The 22,229-nt window shown below is 35.1% G+C and overlaps 1 protein-coding gene across 1 annotated transcript in view; it reads left to right on the top strand.

Moving 5' to 3' along the window:
- The window catches only part of LOC149797026 (sushi domain-containing protein 2-like), a 50,651-nt gene extending 38,875 nt beyond the window's left edge, over positions 1-11,776 (top strand). Inside the window, exons 15-18 of the mRNA XM_089961683.1 lie at positions 871-1,086; positions 1,351-1,536; positions 4,219-4,327; positions 8,550-11,776. Coding sequence (XP_089817809.1) covers positions 871-1,086; positions 1,351-1,536; positions 4,219-4,327; positions 8,550-8,646 — 608 coding nt within the window. The 3' untranslated portion in view covers positions 8,647-11,776. The remainder of the gene's footprint in view (positions 1-870; positions 1,087-1,350; positions 1,537-4,218; positions 4,328-8,549) is intronic.
- Positions 11,777-22,229: the final 10,453 nt, after the last annotated feature.

Raw genomic sequence — 22,229 nt, 5'->3', positions numbered from 1 at the left:
TGATATTTCGAGATAAATTCCTTTAACACCTGGTGTAAGTCTATCTTTATTTTAATGTAATTATAATAATTTAATGACAGCGGATATATATATATATATATATATATATATATATATATATATATATATATATATATATATATATATATATATATATATATATATATATATCAACGATGTGATCTTCACAATCTGGCAACGCTAGATCGAAGCCATCATTATGGTTTACCGAAACGATGTTGATATCGAATTAGAATTGATTGTGACGAAATCTGTTAGAACTAGATACGGACAAGTACTATTAACATCAGAACAGAGAAAACATTGCCTAATGAAGGAATAGTACATAAAAAATATAACAGGAAAATACGAACGCAACATGGTGCTTGCTATATGTCAAAATACTATATGATGAACTTGTTAAAACTGTCACAGTCCGATTTTAATGTAATCCTTTATATAACTACAAGTAGTTTACAAAAAGGCGGTACACGGTAAACGAAGTGTTATCACTACTAAATCAGGTTATAAAAAAGATGTGTTTTCATCACATTGACGTGTTCGAAACGGCTCATGGGTTGAGATTTAATATGTTTGAAATACCATTAGGATAGGAAGTGACAATAATGGTTTCTCTTTTTGGTGAACTTGATTCGATGGTGATGTACCTGGTGTTTTTAGAACCATCTTTTCCTATGCTACTGTTGACGGCAATTTCTGCGGTACAAGAAACATTTAGTTCAGTATGTTAAAATATTACCAACACAGCAAACAGGAACAAACGTTATTCCAGTTTTAAATCTCGTTTATATTTTGATTTACCCTACCTCCACCAAAATCTCACTCTATAATCAATATCTTGTCTTCAAGGGCTGGTAATGGGGAATGAATCGCTGATGTACGATTACAAGATGACAGTTCCGAACAGATATACCCCTTTTACGAGCACGCTACGCGGTCAAGCGTTTTGCCTCAAAAGTGATGCTTGTAACTACGACTTCTTCATCACAGGGTTATATGATATCGCAATCGCGACTCTACAGTTGGAGAGTGATTTTCAAGTGAGGACGAGATTTTTGGAACCAGGTAATTTTCTCTATTTATAAACAAGAACTGACTGTGCTACATGTCTTCATATATGTGTCTTAACTATGTACATTTTCCTATTTGAGAATCTTTTCCACATATCCTTTGGCCGATGCCTTCGAAATTGGAGGAATAAAGTCGAATTCTTCTAAGTTAAAAGGAAAAAATCTTAACAGAACAGAAACTAAATGATGCAGCTAATCATTGCCTAAGTAACAAGTTTGCTTGAGTAGATGCATCTATGCTGTGTTTGTTTTGTTTCAGTTCGTTCTTGCGGCCTGTTAGACGTCCCTAGAGGCATCAAGAGTAACTATAGTTACACTTTGGGTACATTGACAACAATAACTGGATGTCGCACTGGCTCCCTGTCGGGCCACACGACTTACATGTGTGAATCAACCGGAAATATGACGCAACAGTGGATGCCAGGCCTTTCCGCCACATGCGAACGTAAGGAATATTTATACTTATGCAATGATTTTCGCGAGATAGGTATAGGTTTTGATGAAGTTCTTCAGGTCAGCCTAGTCTTTCTTTAAATGAAAATCCGAAAGAAACATGGACTGTTCTTTGTTGTTAGCCAATCAGATTATACAGATTCAAGCTGATCGTTTCCAACCAGTCAAAGGCTGAGTTAATTAAACAAATAAAATTGTGACTGCCTGCGTAAGACACAATGGTATCTCTTAAATGGAATGACAGCTAACATGGATGACACTCAGTCACCATCCAGACATGGACTGGTGTGTCAAACATCGTAATGGCAAAGGAGGATCGGTAATCCTTCATAAGTGGTGCCTGAGAGTTCTGGAAAGTTTTGATATTTCGGCTCGATTTCATATGTATGTTGTAGTCAGAATCGTTTTATCGCTAAGAGCAGGAGATAAATATTTGTCAGACGCAAACGGTAGGGGAGCTTCCCATGAATTGTAAATGATACATTGATTGGTCGTATTTGTACATTGTCATTCCTGGGATCGAGGGGTACGTACGTTGCGACAGCTACCCTTACCATGCTTGTACGTTACACTTTGCAAGTGGAATCATATATTTCACTGTAACATCTAGTTCTATTCACTCAGCAACATGTGTAGTTGACATTTTGTAAGGCATTCTACATGGAACACAAATTATAAAAGCTTTCTGCATGAATTATCCTTTATGCCATTAATCACACATAATCAGCAACTCAATTTAAAGAAATGAAGTGGCGAGATAAGGTTGAACATTTATTTTTTAAATAGCAGTTCGTTTTATTTGTTTATATTTGAAAAGCAACAAATGCTTGCATGAATGAATTGCTGCATTATGATTTACCAAATTATTCAAATTATTCATCACGCTCAGCCAGGGTAATGTAAAGATCCATAGACCACATAATGAGCAGTTCAAATGCAGTTTTCAGTATTCCTCTACACACGTTCTTTAAATGTCAACAAACAGTTTCAAAGACACGTGTGTTTGTGTGTGTGTGTGTGTGTGTGTGTGTGATTTTGATTTTTAACGTAGCTTTAACAGATTTTCAGTCATATTGCTACGACGCCAGCCATGTGACAGTTTATACTCATGTCTTGCACTGGGGCATCATGCCGCAAACATGTCGCATCATATCCCACCCAGTCACATTATCCTGACACCAGGCCGACCAGTTCTAACACTAACCTCTTAATGCTTAGCACATAGCGAAGCAGCTGTTAGTACCATTTTTATAAGTCTTTGGTACGACTCGAACCCGCATCCGAGGTGGACACTATAACCACTAGTCCATCGGCGTAGTCATAGTTTCAAAGAAAATATCCTGTGTATTTATATTGAGAGTGACACACATTTCCTTATCAATATTACTTACCGCCATTACACTATTACAAACTGCCATTTTAATATTTAATGAACTGAATGTTTTTTCTTGTACTTATTTCCATGATAGTGTGTCTGATACTAGTATTAGTCTGATAATTGTATTAGTCTGTACCGTTAATGTCAATGCTGGTAAAGTTAGTTATTATTCCTATGTTGTACTTGATACATGTTATTATATGCATGCCGTAGATGGCTTTTATATATTTCAGTGTGTAGTTAGGTACTAACTGAGTTACCCTCTTTAAATACTTAATAATAATACTAATACTAATACTACTACTACTACTACTACTACTAATAATAATAATAATATCAATAATAATAATAATGATATTATTATTATTATTATTATTTACATTTCTCTGCCCGATATCTCTCAGTGAATATGAAGAAGTATGGGCATGCGTCTGTCTATCTATCTATCTATATGTCTGTCTGTCTGTCTGTCTATCTATCTATCTATCTATCTATCTATCTATCTGTCTGTCTGTCTGTCTATCTATCTATCTATCAAGAACTACTTTTTCAAACACCAACGCCTTGACCCGTGTAATATTTATAATTACAGTCGTAGATTTCTTTCTAAACAAAAATAAAACGATCTAGAAAATGACAGTAACATAGCTCCCACGTGTTCGGTTGCCGCACGATTCCTAGAAACGGGCCTTATTTTGGATGTGTCTAACATACTTTCAGGTAGGTGTCAGTGTGTTTCTTTATCTATGCAGTCCTAAGTGGCATGACTGATAATTTGTTGGGTTTTTTTAATCAACTACTGTACCATACATTTACTTTTTTATTGTCAGAATTGTCTGTAATATTTAATAATAATGTTCACCTTGAAATAAATTTAGTATGAAACTAATTGACTAACTACATAAAAGTTGAACTAGTATAGTAAGCTGTCTAAAATTATTCTAAAATGTAGCACAGTTTGAGACATAGTGATTTCAAAGAACACGTTCGTAACATTTTTCGATACAATTAAGGCTAGTACATGTCCAACTTGATTAACTTCTTTAACGGATAGATTTCTAACGGAAATAATTTTATGTCACATCGGTAGGTCAGAATATATACTTACTATGAAGATACTGTGAGCAGACGGAAGCGTTATGAAAATATGAATCTAAATCTTGGTTGAGTCTTCTTTCTCCCCCTCCTCCTGCTCCTCTTTGTCTTCGTCTTCTTCCACAGCTATATGGTGTGTTTGAGTACCTTCTGTACCTTGATCAATACCTTATGTACCTATTTTAAATTTGGAAATTGCAGCACAGACAGAGGCGGCTGAAGTCGGTCTGATCGCTGGAATTGTTGCCGGGGTTGTCGGAGGGATCTTACTCGTAGTTGTTATCGTCTTTGTCGTTCGCTATAGAAGAAGGTATGAAAACAACATAATTATTTTCATTCTCTTCAGTCATATTCATTTGAACACTACCATTTTTGTCAAACTGTTAATATTGCTTACATGCCAGAAAGACGCTTCAGATATCTTTCTTTTCTTTTTCCTCTTTTCATTTCTGTCCATGTCTTTTTCTTCATTATTTCCTTCATCTTCATCTTCTTCAAGACATGCATAGGAAATTAAAACGAAATATAATTCATACCGTTATTATGAATGCAAGTCCCAAAAGGAATAAAATTCAACACGATTCTTTTTTCTTCTTTAAAATCGCCGACTTTAAACATATGCTTAAATTAACAAGGATATCCCACAGTATGAACATTTTTGTGACATCGAGGACTAAATCAGTTAAATTGTCCCCTGCTATATTCACCTGTAAATAATTTACTCAAAACAATGTCACTTTGTTTTTCAATATCAAGGTGAGGTGTGCCGTACTGTTAAAGTTATACCAGCCATCGCCCAATACCAAGGCATGATTATTTTACATTGAATCATCCGTTTATGGGCTTTGGGATGGGATGTAGAATTCAGATGATTTGCCCTCCTAGATGTGGGATGGGCGACTATTGGACTTTGTAATTTAATTATTTTACTCTGTTTTGCCGTTATCTTTGTTGTGTATACCTAATTTGGGGATGCATCAATCTGATAAAATTCAGATCTCCACTTCCTTATGTGCATACCTGACAGCCACCTCGTTCTGGTTATGTTCTGGTCACCATTGAATAAGCCAATGGAAATGCAGCTTTAAAAAATCTGAAAGTGGATTAAATTGTTCGGCACACATAGCTCTTCAGCCACACTGCTCAGTCTCCCAAATGCGAAGATATAAGACCTCATCTGATTGGCTGATAAAATTAGCGATTATGCCAACACGACCTCTTTGCGGTATACCTTAACATAGGACAGTGAAGATCTGATTTTAATTAGATTGGGGACACAAGCGTACTCGTCATTTTATAGCAAGGGTTGTACTGATCTGACGTTAAACCGTATACTTGTATAGATACATGCATTAAGTACTAAGGTAAAAAGAAACAATTATTATGAGACACTGGCGAAATATTCATATATAGTGTTTCAATAGATGCTTGTTAACAAGATAAAAGGTCATATGTTAATACTAGCCACATCGTAGATTTTTAAACTTACCGTTGTTTTATTGGAATCTATCGATAAAAAGCCAGTGTAAATATGAATCTAAATATTTAGTATGCATATAACTAAATTTTCCATTTTAAGTGTGCGTGTTGTAAAGTGACAATCACACATGTAACGGAGCTGGTCAGCAGTTGATTGTACGTTACAGCGTTTTAATGTTTGATGAATAGGTAGGCGGGTGGACGGACCCATCAGTCAGTTTTACTTGGAGTATGTTTATTCCTTTTTTGTTTCTAAATGAGGCTTGCAAAATAGTGTATGGCCATAGTAATAAAATAACCGGTGCATAGTAGCCACTTCGTCAGCCACTGAGACCATACTATAACGAAGGCAAAACACAAGTATGTCAGTAGAAAAACTCACTAATTATATAGAGTAGTACTCACTATTCATTTAGATCAGTACTCACTTATAACTAAGAGTAGTTCTCACTAATCATTTAGAGTAATACTCACTAATCACTTTCAGAGTTGTACTCACTAATGATTAGAGCAGTACTCAATAATCAGTTACAGTAGTACTCAGTAATCACTTAGAGTAGTACTCACTAATCATTTGACTACTCCTTCAGTTATTTTTTTACTGATACTACGTTGACTCATCTAAATTTTAAATGCCTAATTAAAGGAAATCAAATTGTGAAAGTTGAATAAGAGAAAACAACACTGAAGAGACGAAGAAATTTAGAAAAAAAAATATACTAGATGCGTTCAGTATGAAAATATTAACATGGTGATCATGAATATTTAATGACTTATCTATAATCGTTGATGACGAAATTTGGCATATATGTGTGGCTGAACAATACAATATATCGTTTGAAAAATATTACAAAGCATGAAGATACAGAAAAGGAAACTGAAAATTACACAAGCGAATACGTGTAACAGAGATAAATAAGGTGAAGAAGAATAACGCACACGATTGGAATAGAAAACACAATAATCACATAAAAAGTGTCTATGTGTTACAGTATATGATTGAACTGAAAATTGGGTGGCAGTAAATAAGGGACTTATGATTGAAAATAATAAGTAGTGCGCTTTAATAATTTCCCTTCAAGTTTAGTTAAACACTCCAGGTAAGCGAGGCATTGCACACATAGTAAAGTAAACACAATTTTATTACAAATACACAAATTATTTCGTTTATAAGTGTAAATATATTGCATAAGTATACTTTGAGATTTGACAGAGGTGACTTTGTTATACTGTCGTGGTAATATGCTATTTTAGTAGCTGAAATGACGTCTAAAATAATTAGTCAAAAGCTAGGCAATGGGATGGAAGAAGAGAACCTGGCCGAGGACTAGGCACATCAGAAGGACAAAAATGTTAGGAGTCTTATAAACGCAGAGGCAACAGAGATAATGAAGCAAACAATCGCCTATAATCATGATGCTGCCTGCAGGCGCTGGTTAATTTGCTTTATACATATAGGCTATTTTTAGCCTTGCTGCCGTGTATGATGAAAACTGCAAACTGCAGGCCAACTATTACTAGAACAAGTAAACTAACAAGTTCAACCAAGAAAAAAAAACATTTCTGAAAGCCAGTGTAAATCACTGCCAAAGATACAAGGTAATGGTCCATCTCTTTTTGAATAGTTCAAAAATGTTTGGCAATATTGTTTGTTGACGAATTTCTCGGTGCTTCCTTTTCGCTATCAATCTATCAGCACGTGTTCTTCGGCCACCTTCGTTAAATGTTATGAATAGAGCAAGAGCCACACTCTCACCTTCAGCTATAATAATTGATGAAAATGTCATACCTTTACCTTGAAACAGTTGTTTTAGTCTTTCATACATTCATATATGGTTCAGCTTTCTTTAACTTTTGAATTTAATTTGTTGTCAGTGTTGCCTTTAAAATCATGTTAGAGATTTTTAAAAATGTACAACTACCTGTGCTTTTACTTGCAATACTTTCCGAAGTCCTTTGAATTTAACTGTTTTAAATTGCAAATGTTTAGTGTATGATATCCTTGTCTCTGATATTTATATGTTTCTTGTACGTTTCAGATTCAAATTTCATATTTTCTATCAGATGTGCTAATATTAAGCGGGTACATACGTTTCTAATTATCTGTCTTCTTGTGCAGTGCATAATTGTCACTCTGCAGGTTGAAGTTCTCCACTCGGAATTATTGCATAGTCGCTGCTTACACAGGAAGAAATGAAGAAATAAAAATGGAATCCTTAGTTATATTCTTCGAAATCAAATCACCTTCATCGCAGACAGGGATATTCTAATTTATAATCAAAAATCTTCACCACATCAGCACATTCATGGTCTTAGATTCATTCGGAAAACTCTATTGTTTTGGACTTATAAGCACACTATTAGGATTATTTCGGATTCAGTGCATAATACTGTAAGTTTTCATACATTTCTATTTATAGCATATATAATTAAATTATTCCTAGGTTTTACAAACCTTTTTGGTTTTGCTTCTTTCTGTTACTTATTTTAAGACCACAGAGTTGTAGCAAGACACAAAAAGGGGGGGGGGCTCGTTTCTTATCTTGAATGTATACTGATTATAAACGAAACACTTCTTTCGTGTAAATACACATTTCTAATATTTTTTAGTTAACTTGAATGAAAACTTGCCTTATTGAAGGAAACACTCAACAAAATTCTCGTCAAAGTGAAATTATAAAAATATATTGTTGAACAATGCCAACATCGCACATCATTATGGCAAACGAGTAAAATCACAAAAATGAGCTTACTTTAAGCCGTACGAACACTTCTTTAAGAAAGAACCACTGCCTACAGTTGATTTTGGCCATGAATAATTGCTACCACAGCATAAGTATATTTAGTGGTTCTAGTGGTCAGATGTCCCCAAACACTTGCAATATCTAATCTAATATATTTACCCATAACTTTTCCTAACATTATGCTGACTACATCCAAGTGTGTTATTGTCAAAATTGATCTGAAGAGGTCATACATGCATTAATCCTTATTTAACTGATAGTGTGTTCTTAGTATCCTCCCCTAATCACGACGCTTTCATCATTTTAAAGGCGCAATCAATCAACCAAGAAGTCTGAAGGAAGGAATGAGAGTAACGAGATGAAGGACGAGAAACCAGGAAGGCCAGGCAACGACTACACCATCTGAGTGTTTATCTTTTAATTATGACGCTTTTGCCTACTAGAAGAAACAAATTGTTTCTATCTTGTTTTTGTATCTTTCATGATCTTTGTTTTCATTGGTTGGTAATGTGTCCTTGAATGCATAAATCTCTAGTACAAGGCCTTGTTAGTTCGTAAAAGGCTGTGCCGCGAATGAACTAGAGTCTAATGAGGATAACTGGAAGAAAAGCATTGTAAAGACAAGGGCTATTAGACAAAAGAAAATTCACACAACGAGGGCAATTTATGGTTCTGGAAGTTGAATACATAGCTCAATGAAAAAGGAAAATCTCTTGTCAAATCAAATGCACTTCCAAGTATATTAATATGTATTGGAGGTTAAAACGTACATTTTAAGTAAATGTGACCAGCAAGACTTACTTTTGATCTTGGTTTTATTCTTTTGTTCATTTAGATGGCCAAAAGGTACACTTATTTTACACTTCACTTGCTTTTGTATAAAGATACATTTACAACAAATGTGTTGAAAATATTGTGTGCATTAAGCACTCTAGTTTCCTTGGCAACTAGCTAATTGAAATCCAAGTAAAAGTGTTAGAATATGAATAAATAATAGTCCATTGACCGTTCCCTCGTTAATTTTGCCAAAATGTACCCCGATTTTTAAGCAGGGTTTCGTAGATCAAGCTGGAGATCATGATGTCCCGAGCTTCTTTTTTTTATCTCAGCTAATCAAATGTTGCGTTACAAAAGTAAAATCATTTGTGATTGGCTGACACATAATCTCAAACTCAAATTCAATCTTTATTTTGAAGAGTGGAAGGCCTAATGTAAAGTATGAATGTCTGAGGTTGCACCCACATTAAAGTCTGTTCCATCAGATAATTATATAGGATGGATTGTTTAACTTTTGGAGTATCCTTTCAATAAAGAGTGACAATTGTGTCGTCAGTTAGATTCATTTATTCTGCAAATAATTTATAAGTAAACGGTTATAATGCTTGCACAACCGATTTTGTTTCTTGGATTGAAACTTTTAAATATGTTTTATTACTTGGTTTGCATTTATTAGTTTTTCACTAAACAGTAAGTGGGTATTTAGGATTAAAATACAGTCATAATACCCCTCATTTTCCTGAAACTCGTAATGTAACACTGAAGCAGAATTTAAGAAATTCCTCAACTCATTTGTAAAGAATAAGAAGACTCAAAGATGTACCATTTTAAAACTAAAGAGTTGTATCATTTTAAAACTAAAGAGCTATTTTCATTGCTTGCATTGTATTTACTTATCACAAACTTTCCATTATTGTCAGAAACACTGGATAATGTAAAATTCTCAATTGGAGGAACCTGCCTGAGAAATTTAATTAAACTGGTGTCTGTGGTTATATTATGTTTGTTCAACTTTCTTCTTCAAGCAAATAATCTAGACCCTTAAACTCTTTCGTATAGTTAAATAACAGATTAGCCATCTTATTCTCAAAACTTCCTTAGCACTAAACTCAAGTTCAAGATCAAAGTCTGAAAATGATCGCACTCTGTAACTTAGGCTACAATAAAATTAAAATGATTCAGCTTCCGGAATATTATATATTTTCATTTCGCTGTTATCATGCTATATTTCAGCTAAGTAGTCAAACAGTTACAAATTTCATTTAAGGGTGTTTAGCTGTAGTTTATTTTCGAACAGAGCATACAATAACTTTCTGTCTAGGTACAGATATGTGTGTGTGTGTGTGTGTGTGTGTGTGTGTGGTTCTTTCATTGGTTTTACTCGTCAGATTCCTACACCATTTTTTTCAGAAATTCACGTCTTTTCTTGCAATGGATATGCTTTGTTCCTCCTGGGGGTTGAATATTTGTAAAAAATTATTTAAACAAATACACATTCATAATGTTTGTACAAGAAATAATACAAAAGTAGATATTGCAATGTATCGCTTCTGATTTCATGTGCTTGCATTTTTCTTTTAACATGACACTATTAATAGCTCATTGTTAAACATACCACATTTAAAGTGGGGAGCTACGTAAGATTTCATAAAGAGGAAAACGTTATCGCTGTATGTTGTTGATGACTTCACTCATATATAAACATTTAATTTTGTCTGAAGTTTAAGTTTCAATGAACTTTATGCATGTTTCATCTTTTCTCTTCACGAGGCAGCATCTAAGGAGGGAAATGCATTTTATCCTTGGAATATTATTATATTATATATAAGTCGTCCTTTATGCGTTATTATTATTATTATTATTATTATTATTTATATTATTATTATTATTATTATTATTATTATAAAAGCATGTAATTTTGTTTTCGTTGGCACGGAAAGATCGCCACATCTCTTCCCCTTCAAGGTCGATAATAATGTACCCGTAACTTACAACATTTTCATCCCTCTTTCATTTATTAAATTCATACTGTAAAGTACGATTGCCTGCATCGTTTCACAATCGTATTGGCCATTGTAGTGCCAGTTAGAGATTTAATGCACAAAGTTACTTCCGTGGTAATCTTTGCGGAACAAAAGAAAACTAGAGCAAAAAAGATAATCCCTACATAAATCCAATAGTAACGAAATCCAGTAAAAGATCAGTTTTAACCTAGAACCAGAAGAACACAAATACTGTTTTATCACTGTATATTTTTGTCTAAATACATCAATCACCAGTTCCTGTATCCCCATGAACTTTGAAAATTCAAAAGCATAATACATAAACACTAATCTCACCCATATTACGCTAATATGACCCACATTACACAGAAGGGTCAGTAAAAAAATGTAATCTGTGTGTGTTTCTCTTTGAATTTTGTTTGAGATTGCATTCAAACTAAACTATTGTCTGTAATTTTTTTTCTGATTTCAGCGTATGTATCATATAAAAATGAATTTTTTTATTGTGTATGCCATCGATCAAGATGAATAATGATATTGGCATGAATGATTTAACGTAATAGTTCAGTGTATATATAAATATTGTCCAATCAATGATCCTACCAACTAATTCTATCCCATTCTATTTCATCTTTGTACCGAAGAATATATGTTTTTGTTCAAGGTATAAACTTTGGCATCACCTTCAGTCATGACAAGAATATTATTGGGATATATTATTCCAGTTTTAATGTGAAATAAATACAGTTACATCTTTGGGTTCAAAGTGTCACTTCTTTTCTCCTTTTGTGCTCTCTTAAACGGTTTAAAAATACAGCCAACATCAATAAGAAGTTTGGTTTCCCGCCAGATCCATAACATAGAGCTTCACACATCCTTAATGCATGAAAATATCACCACAATATTCATCTGTGTAAAATGTAAATCTAATTCTTTGAAGTTTTATTGCGTTTTATACAGCTTATGCATGGTTCTAAAAATTAACATCATTTATTTTATGGTAAATTGCATCATCTAATTCAAAAATATTTTTTAAATAAATATTTTGTATTCGAGGAATGTTCTCATTTGTTTTATTGTGTTATTTCGAAAGTTTACAGCCTCTCACTCTCATCAGAATCTAGTACTGATTGGATTTTCATTATAAATTTTATATGGTACGTAATAATGGTCATGTATTACTAGCCAAAATTTCACAATGTTTTGCAAACAAAGACAATTGAAACACATCGTAAACGTAGTAATTGATTCCTTTCAGCAAACAAGGCAGTATCTTTGTATTTATAAAGCTATTTATGGAATGGACTTTAGCTGACCACTAGAACTCAGTGATGTTTTATTTTGTTCATTGAAAATGCTTTGAACGGAGCTCAGTTATTACGGGTATGTGTACATGTAGATCACTCCGTACGTGTACAAGTTCTATCCAGCAATGAAATGTTACAGATCAAGGCACATGCAAATTCATGAACATGCAATAGAGGATGATTTACCAATGCCAATTATGGTACTAACTAAAGAAAGTAATAGCTCATGAGTGAATCGTATTGTAATCAATTTACTTATTGCATTTTAGTACTACGACTGGACTTGTAATTACAGGCAATAACACTTCAGAGATAGAACAAAGTAAAACTGGTCAAGAGTTTATTAAGCTCTTCATTTTCAACATTCAGAATAACCTTTTAAAGAAAAGATTTTAGAAACCCTCATCGTTGTTGAAAAACAGAAACCAATTGTTTATTTGATACATTGGTCTGCTCTTTTCGCGGAAAACCGGAGGTACTCAATTGACTACCTATCCGTTACTTTCGTTTCCGTATAATAACTACCTTAATTAATGTTGAAATTAAGTTAAATATTTTACACAGATATAGGATTTGTTGCAGAACTAAAAATTTAGAGGCGAAATTTCTCCCTTCATTTGGGAAAATACGGATAATGTTTCTGAATATAGGAGAGACTGCATGAAGAAGTAAAGATTTGGCTTGAAACTGAAAGTATGATACGCTATTCGCAAAGTCAATTGATTGTTTTGGGTGATCCTTAAGAAGATTCATAGCCCCTGAATGTCGGATTCACTCACTTTTATTTCTGCAGAGTAACTCTCTTCAATGTTTTGCATTTCAACCAAAGTTTAGAATGCATCTTAATTTTCACGACAATTTGGATGAGTATGATTTCTAGCATTATCAACCTTATTGTCAGACCACCCACTTTTATTGATGCAACATAATTTCCTGATATTGTTATTTGATTAGAACCAAATGTTATGGACAACTTAATATTGACTATGCCTTGGTTGAGTTTGATAGTCAGTTTTCTTCAAGATCAAAGTTCAAGTGAACGCAATTGTTAACTTAACGAGTTCGAAAATTATAAATTAAATATTCCAATGTTTCCTGATGGATGCACACTTCAATTATAAAACACATATTTAACAATCGTGATGCTGCGAGTAAGCTATGAAAAAGGTGGTATGAATACAAAATAATATTTTAATTTAATTTACTACCGAACGTAAATAATATCATAATACCACATTCCATTAAATTCAAGTTTTCAGTGAGATGATATTAATGTTTCTGGAATTTAACGGCACAACAACAATGTCGATATCAATAGATAATGCCTCTTTCTTTGCAAGTTGTGATGGAAGAATAGTGTAGCCGAATAAACTTGTAATGGAGAATAATATTCAAGAGAAAATTGTTGCATACATGTTGATTTCGAACATTAAAAATGATAAATTCCCACTGTTTTATAAACAATACAGACTACTATCAATATGAATACATCGACATAAGTTGCAACATCTCTATAAGCAAGATGGTTGAAACAGTACCATATGTGGAAAAATCTATTACGCATTACAAGAAACTCTGTAGTCCGTTTAAATTTTGGGACAACATGTAGATCTCGTACTCTAGACAAACTAAATTTACAATGATTCGACAAAGACAGATCTATAATTATATTTGAAGATATTAAAGTTAAGTTGCTGAATGTAAAATGACAATACATGTCTTAGACGGACACCCATTTGGCTTGTGTAATATACCTAAGGACAATTTATAAAGGATACATTATTATCTGAATTTTACCGATTAAAATTACTGAATGTCATGTTGTTTACATAAATATAAACCATTTGTTGTAACAAATTAAACCATGTAAAAAGAAAATAACATACTTGACTAAAATAAAGGCTAACCGAGCAATCTACACACACATTGCACAAGCAAGTAACAAAAATATTTCATAACGGATGGGTCAATCTAAACAACGCTGCATAGTAACAGTGGATTGAAGAGACGTTTGGAAAGCAAGCATACAAAAAGGTAATTTATATAAATACACTTTGACATGTATTTTCTCATAATACGCGTAGGTTAAAAAGTAAAACAAAACGGGAGATTGTTTTATGAACATTTAAAAAAGAGAACCGCTAAAAATATAGTCTGATGAGAAACATAGCTTTAAAACCGGACAACTAATGATTTGCAGGAAACATAAAACAGTAAACGATTTCAACGGTCTCAAAATTAGAAGCATTTTAAAAAAATGATTAACATTTCGCCAAACTTTATTTCATGTTTATAATAACAGTTACCACAGATTAATTGACAATTCTTCGATTGCATCAATCAAGAAAACATACAGGTCAGAAGTATTTATTAACTTTTTCTGTTACTTAAAAGTCGATTCATTTAGAACACATACATTCACAATAGGTAACAAGCGTAATAATATCAAATTCAATCCAATCTTTCCAAAGCTTATCTGCCTAACTATACTAAGAAAATGTTTAGAATTATGCAATTAATTTTGCATGATCTAATCGTTTAAAAAAATGGAAGCGAGAGGATACAAACGGCGTGTGTAGCAAACAAGATTTGTCTATCTATCGCATACATAATGACATGTACGAAGTTGAAAAAGCCTTGATTATGAAACAAACGATAATGCAGAATAGGCAAAATATAAAGAATTGCTTACCAGTTGGTAACCACTTGTACGCATTAGGCCATAAAATAAATACTGGAAACTGTAATAAAATTATTAAGGAACAACTTGAACTATTCTTAAAGCCAAACCTACGAAGAAAGTAAAATGTTTCACAAAAATTGTAGATTTGAGCATTAATCACTAAGGGAACTAATCTAATTCCCATAGTAAGCCTATTGAAATCAGAGGATATTAAACATCCTTTTAGCTTTAACTCTAACCGCCGCTCAAAATAAAACCAATATTTCTTATTGTAGACCTATACTTGACGCAAGGTTCTGTATGGAGAAAACCGTATGAGCTGCGGAATGTTTGTGATCTGCGTGCGTTCCAAAAATGTATTTATAGTTTCGCTCGTAAAATCAGGTGCTAGTTTCAGTAATGATTACACTGGTCAACAGTGAAATCATTACTGACTTGAAAAGACCCTAATCTGTAGTATTTTGGTGTGCCGAACACGAATATAACCGTGAAAAATTTGTATTGGCTCTCGTTTTGAAGATATTCATATACCTCATTTTCTATGTTTCACTGTGTAAATTTCTCCAGTAGGACTGCAGCAACATCCGGAATAATGATGTAACATTGCATAATACCATCATGCTCACATCATCCACAGTTGATTGCATCATTTTCTGATGCAATGCAATACTAATGCCATGCGGCTGCTGAAGTAAGTTGACGTCAGCATTGTACTATACATGTGTAGGCCTATTATACTAATGCCAGGCGGCTGCTGAAGCTGACGTAAGCAGTGTACTATATAAAGCCCAATCAGATAGGTTCAGCATTTAAAATATTTTAGACGTTGTGCGAGACAGTTCAAGCTACTGTTACATAAAACTTATTATTTTATCCATTTACGTACAATAAAGAACAGTAATGCCTCGAAAGTGTGTTAATACCGCGGACAATTTTTGCTATATTTGTGGGGAAGTGACATTTGCCAACCAGAAGAAAAGTATCAATTCTCAAGTGAAGAAGGCATATCATCTTTACTTCGGATGCAAGGTTGGTGACCAAGACAAGCCTTGGGCTCCGCATATATGCTGTGCTACATGTACAACACAGCTTTCACAGTGGTTGAATTGCAAAAGGTCATGAATGCCGTTTGCAGTCCCAATGGTGTGGAGAGAGCCAAGCAACCACCTAAATGACTGTTACTTCTGCTTGGTTCCTCCTCTTTCCGGCGGAATAACGAAGCGAAAGAAGTCGAGAATAGTCTACCCAAACATTCCGTCTGCATTGAGACCAGTTCCACATGGTGAGGGACTTCCTATTCCAGAACCTCCAGCAGAATATTCTCTTGATTCATCTGACGAAGACAAAGGTGAGTCGACCTGTTCTTCTCCTGGTCCATCAGCATGCAGTGATCCAGATTTTCACTGTGGTGCATCATCAACCCCACACAGAATAACACAGGAAGAACTAAATGACCTGATTCGTGATTTGGACTTATCAAAGAACAAGGCAGAATTGCTAGGATCAAGACTCCAACAATGGAATCTTCTAGAAGAAGATGTCACAATTACTGCATATCGAAAGCGCCACCAGCAATTGGAGCCTTTCTTCAGAAAGGAAAGTAATCTGATATTCTGTTCCGATATTGAGGGCCTCATGAATGCTTTAAAAATCACACATGACCCACAAGAATGGAGACTATTTGTGGACTCTTCGAAACTGAGTCTCAAGGCTGTGCTTTTGCACAATGGAAACATTCTTCCATCTATTCCAGTAGCATATGCTGTCCACATGAAAGAGACATACGATAAGTTAAGGCAGCTACTGAATTCCATTGAGTATAACAAGTACAGCTGGCACCTCTGTGGTGATTTGAAGGTAGTTGCCCTTTTAATGGGACTGCAGCAAGGATATACAAAATACATGTGTTTCTTATGCGAGTGGGATAGCCGAGCAAGGGAAATGCACTACATGAGGAAGGAATGGACTCACAGGCAGAATGTAGCCATTGGAGAGAAGAATATCCAACACCCAGCTCTGGTTGAGGCTCAGAAAATCTTGCTACCACCAATTCACATCAAACTAGGTTTGATGAAGAACTTCATGAAAGCCATTGACCGGACTTTGCCAGCATTCCGATACCTGCATGAAAAATTCCCTCGACTCAGCGAAGCAAAGATTAAAGAGGGAGTTTTTGTGGGTCCTCAGATTCGAGAGCTTTTCAAAGATGACCGGTTCAACAACTTGCTGGAAGGTGACGCGAAACAAGCATGGAATGCTTTTCGCCTAGTTTCTACAAACTTCCTCGGAAATGTTAGGGCAGAAAACTATAAGGAACTAGTAGAAGACATGTTGATGAAGTTTAAGAAACTTGGCTGCAATATGTCTCTAAAGATTCACTTCCTTCATTCCCATTTGGATTTCTTTCCTAGCAACTGTGGTATTGTTAGTGATGAACACGGCGAACGTTTTCATCAAGATATCGCAACAATGGAACAAAGATACCAGGGAAAATGGTCCACTACAATGCTGGCTGACTACTGCTGGACACTCCTCAGAGATGCTCCCGAACAGCTGTACAAGAGACAGGCGAAGAAATCTAAGATGTAGTCAATGACTTGATTTTTTATAGGTAGGCTATTACAGTTGACCTTTTACTATTGGAATGCATTTCGTTATGTAAACATTAATTTCTTGCAGATTACAAAAAAACTAGAGCCAATTTTGCAATTTGACTGTCATATTCGTGTTCAGCACATAAAAATTGATAAGAATTGACTAATTTTATTTCAGTAACATGACTTTTGTAAAAATTTGTTGTCCAGTGTTATTCCAAAGTCATATCTGTATAAGAACTGAAATTCCGTAAATAGAATAATGTCTATAGTGCTTCCGTTACAAATAGGATAAGCTCTCGAAAGATTCTTTTTACAAAACATTTACTTTTCATTATGAATCCTTTTTGGCCAGCCAAGCCAATGTAAACTCTACTTTATCTTTACCCATTGCGAGACTGGGTACCATTATTCCATATAATCAGTACCGTGAGTATAGGAGTTACATATGAGAAAAGTGAAAAACCGACTACAGTGTTAAAGATATCCTTGCAAGATTATACCATACATCACAGAGGACCTGAAATGAAATAACAGCGGAAGTATATGAATCTGATTCAAATAATATCTTAAACAGTTAAAAACACAAAGTTAAAGAGATTACAAGATATTCTACAAGATTTTAAGAAATAAAAGAATCACATAATGTTGATCCGATCAGAAATCGATCAATTTCAAATTTGTAAAGAAAGAAAAACAAAACAATAAAAAACCAAACAAACAACAGACTAGTTCAGAACCTAAGCATATCTCTCCAGTTCTGTAATGAATCGGCTAACTCTCTTTATGTAAATTAACATTTGGACCGATTTAATTATACAAATTTACAACAGTTGAACTCCTTTGTCACATACAAACAACTGAAAAGTTAATAGATATAATATAAAATTAAGTAGTAACATTTTTGAAGGTATTCTGAGCACAGGGTAACGTGCGATTTGGGCAGACGGAATTCGACTGGCAACAGATGGTTGTGGGATTTTAAAAAAAGGTATTTAACGTATCAAAATGCTCCAGAGTTAGCTTATTCTGTGTACTTGTCTCATGTTTACTTCCGAATTAGGAAATGACTTAGTGAGTTTGCAATATTCTTATTGGTGACTTAATCCAACCAATAATTATAGGTTACTGCATTTGTATGGGAAAATATGAACGAGTTTTTCGGATGGAATACTGCACGACCTTGGGAGTGGAGTATATCCATCCGACAAAACCAGTTCATATTTTCCCTTAGAAATTCAGTAACCTTTTTATTATGTGCTCATTTTCATATTCAACCTAAGGCTTAATTATATAATAAAAATACACAACAAGAAACAAAGTAACTGAATGTATGCCATATTCCAAACTAAATACACAACCGCAGATTCGTCATTACACAACATTATTTATGCGCACACAACTCCGCCCAGATAAATTTGAACTTAGTCGCACGTCTTATGTTACGTTTTTAGGCTCGAATAAACAGTAACACAAGTAAGAATGTAAGCAACAACCCTTGAAAAAATTAACAAATAATCTATTTCCCTGGGAAAATACTGTAAAAATGAAAATAAAAAGAACTTACGGTTTCAAGAATCAAATCCAAAAGTAGTCCAAGAATAATCACGGAAGAAAACTTTAAAAGTCCTGATAATAAAATGTTCTATTATTTAAAGGTCGAGTCCCAACGAAGAATCCAAGATGGAAGACGATGACGTATGCTGTAACCTGTATAGTGTTAAAGTCTATAGTTCCTTGTAGCAACAAGAAATATCTCTCCGGTTTTGGAAATCCGAATAAATTTTTATAACAGCTGTCTTTGTGCTAGAATTCCATATGAGCACACGTATTTTCCAGGAAAAAAGGATGAATTATTTTGAATCCAAATAATTTGAAATAACTCCAAACGAGACAACAGACACTTTCCAGTGTAAAGAAATAGCACAACTAACTGAGAATATTTCTGCAAGACAAAAATTATACCGTATTCTATGAAGCAGTTACAAAAATCCAAAAGTTGCGAAATCGAAAAGGGGGTCACGTGTTCGTGTTTATATCACGTACGCCTAACATGATCCTGACGAAAGCTAATCATTTTATTCTAAGAAATAAAATAACAAAATTGTTCACATATTAAACCACGTAGTCCCATCATGTCCTCGACAACAACCAATCATTTTTAAAAAAATAGAACTTATTTACGTGGCTACTACTAACTTTGAATCAAAGTTAGGATCCGGGTCATCACCTTGTGTTTACTAAAACGAACAGTCAAGGTCAAACTATTTTCTAAAAAGTATAAGTTCCGAGCAAATAGAACTACATTAATTTGATAAAAAAAAATAAAATTTAGAAAAAATAAAGATTTTAAAACTTACAAACAACTAAATCAGATATAATTATATCAAATATACATAACACACGCTAGACATAACTTTTGAAAGAAAATGACGTTTTGGCAAATAAAACGTTCCTTTTAACACTTCTTCGTTCATGTCTTCCAATTTATAGACGGCAGGATGACGGCCATGCACTCGTCCAGTGACACGAAACACTTCGGTGATTCAGTTAGGTAAGTAACCTTTGTCGAAAGTGCGTTTGGTTTTGCCAATGCGCACCCAATCTCCTATGGTTAACACTCCACTTTTCTTGGGGACAGCCACCGTCGGGGACGTACCAAACAGGCGATCAGAAACCAGCACTTCGTTGTCGGGAGTCACATCTTGCGGGGCACGTCCAATGGTAAGGTTGGTTGTACGCTTGCACCAGGTACGGTAAGATGTCGATGTACTTGATAGTGTGGTGATGCGTAACATATTTCCACATGCGTTCTTTCAAGGTCCGTTGAAAACGTTTCACGATGCTGGCTTTGGTTTCAGGATTCTCGGTTGTAAAAAAATGAATGGCACGTTACTTAAATTCCTTTTGGAAAGCTTGGTTAAGAAATTCGGCACCTTTGTCCGTTTGCCATCGAAGAGGGTGACCACCACTTTGTTTCAACACCAGTTGCAGGGCTCGCACTAACTCATTGCTCGATTTGGAATTCAATTGCACGACCCAGGCAAATTTGGAAAAGACGTCGATGACACAAAACAAATATTTGTAGCCGCGATTGTAGGTGGCCAAATTAGAGACATCGGCTAAATCGGCTTGCCATTGATGATCGATGCCTTCTACTTGGGTGCGACTTCTGGAAAACTTGCGTCGAATGGGTTTGTGTAAAGTGTAGGTAGCTTATTCTTGTAACCATCGTTGTACTTGAGGTAAACGGCCACTTTTCAGTCGAGTTTTGGCAACACGATACAATTGTTGAACTCCGTAGTAACCTGCTGGATGGGATGGATCGTAGTAAATGCTGGTTAACACCTTTTCCATTTTTTGTTAATAAGTTACACACTCTTCGCTTGGATGGCTTGGAAATGGGTTTACGTGTCTGATGGACCACGGGAGTAGAAGTCGAAGTTAATGGTGGAGGTGGTAATGGAATGGCTTTGGTCTTCTTTTCTTTTTTCACTTCTGGTTTCCCTTCTTTCTTTTTCACTTCTGTCGAAGGAGGACTGGACATAATCCTTTTACCCCAAGCTCTCATTTCTTCTCGTTGGGATGTGGGGGAAGGGGTCAACCAGGATGCTGCAATCTTACTAGAAATTGAGCTGCTGACGGTGTTTGAAAAACTTCTCGTATCTCTTCTTCCTCAGGCTTTCGTGGGGAAGCGTCTTTCTTGACCCCAGGGGATGGTAGTGGTGGTGGTGGTGGTTTGGGTGGGATGGACTTTTCATCAAGGTCTTAAAATCTTTCAGAGTGGGTAGAGCTGTTTCGTCTAAAGCTTTCTGGTGAAAGAGTTGCAGTCGTTGCAAGAGTTGACAGTACTTTTGCGATTTTTCTGTTTCGGAGAAATCGTGGCGATCCATCAATGGCTCCAGTTCGTATTATAACTGGGACATCTCGGTCAAATTGGGATTGGGAGGCAAATGCGGGGTTCGTTGTTCGTGCCAACGATGGTATTTCATCCATCGTTTGTAAGGCACTAAAGCTAGTTTTCGTCCTTCCATTCGATGTGAAGGGTCACATCTGAGATCTTGGGACTTCAGAGGGCCTTTTTATCTTGCTCCAACGAGTCCTCCCAACATGGTTCGCAAGACTCCTTTCAGTAATTGGCCTAACAAGAGTGGCAAAATTCCTCCACGTTGGACCAACATCTTCTTCTTTTGACGAATGGGGATTTTCTTTTGAACCATTTGGCGAAGAAGGTGACGATGTTTGCCTAAACATTGTTTTTAGTGTTTTGACAAAGGGATTGTGCCTTTCAAGACGTTCAAACAACATTGTCACACGGTATCGATGACATCTTTGGAGGCCGTTTGAATGAGTTTTTCTTCGCATGGGTGGAGAAGCTTTTCACAGGACAGATAACATGTCCCTGTGTTTGACTAAACGAGGAGGCAGTCCTTTCCTTTTCTTTCCTTTGGGTTTAGAAGAGGAATGCTTTCTAGGGGGTGACATCTTTGCTTGTTGGTTGCGGGACATTCACCCAAAATACACTAACCTCGATGTCTTAGCACACGTCCTTTTATATTTTTCTTTGGACTATCGCTTCGTCGAAAAAATGACGATGTGTTTTCCAAAATTGCCAAGGAATCCTC

The sequence above is a fragment of the Sinohyriopsis cumingii genome, chromosome 6, assembly GCF_028554795.1.
Source record: "Sinohyriopsis cumingii isolate HCF-2022 chromosome 6, ASM2855479v2, whole genome shotgun sequence".
NCBI lineage: Eukaryota > Metazoa > Mollusca > Bivalvia > Unionida > Unionidae > Sinohyriopsis > Sinohyriopsis cumingii.
This window is presented reverse-complemented; position numbering and strand designations above follow the sequence as displayed.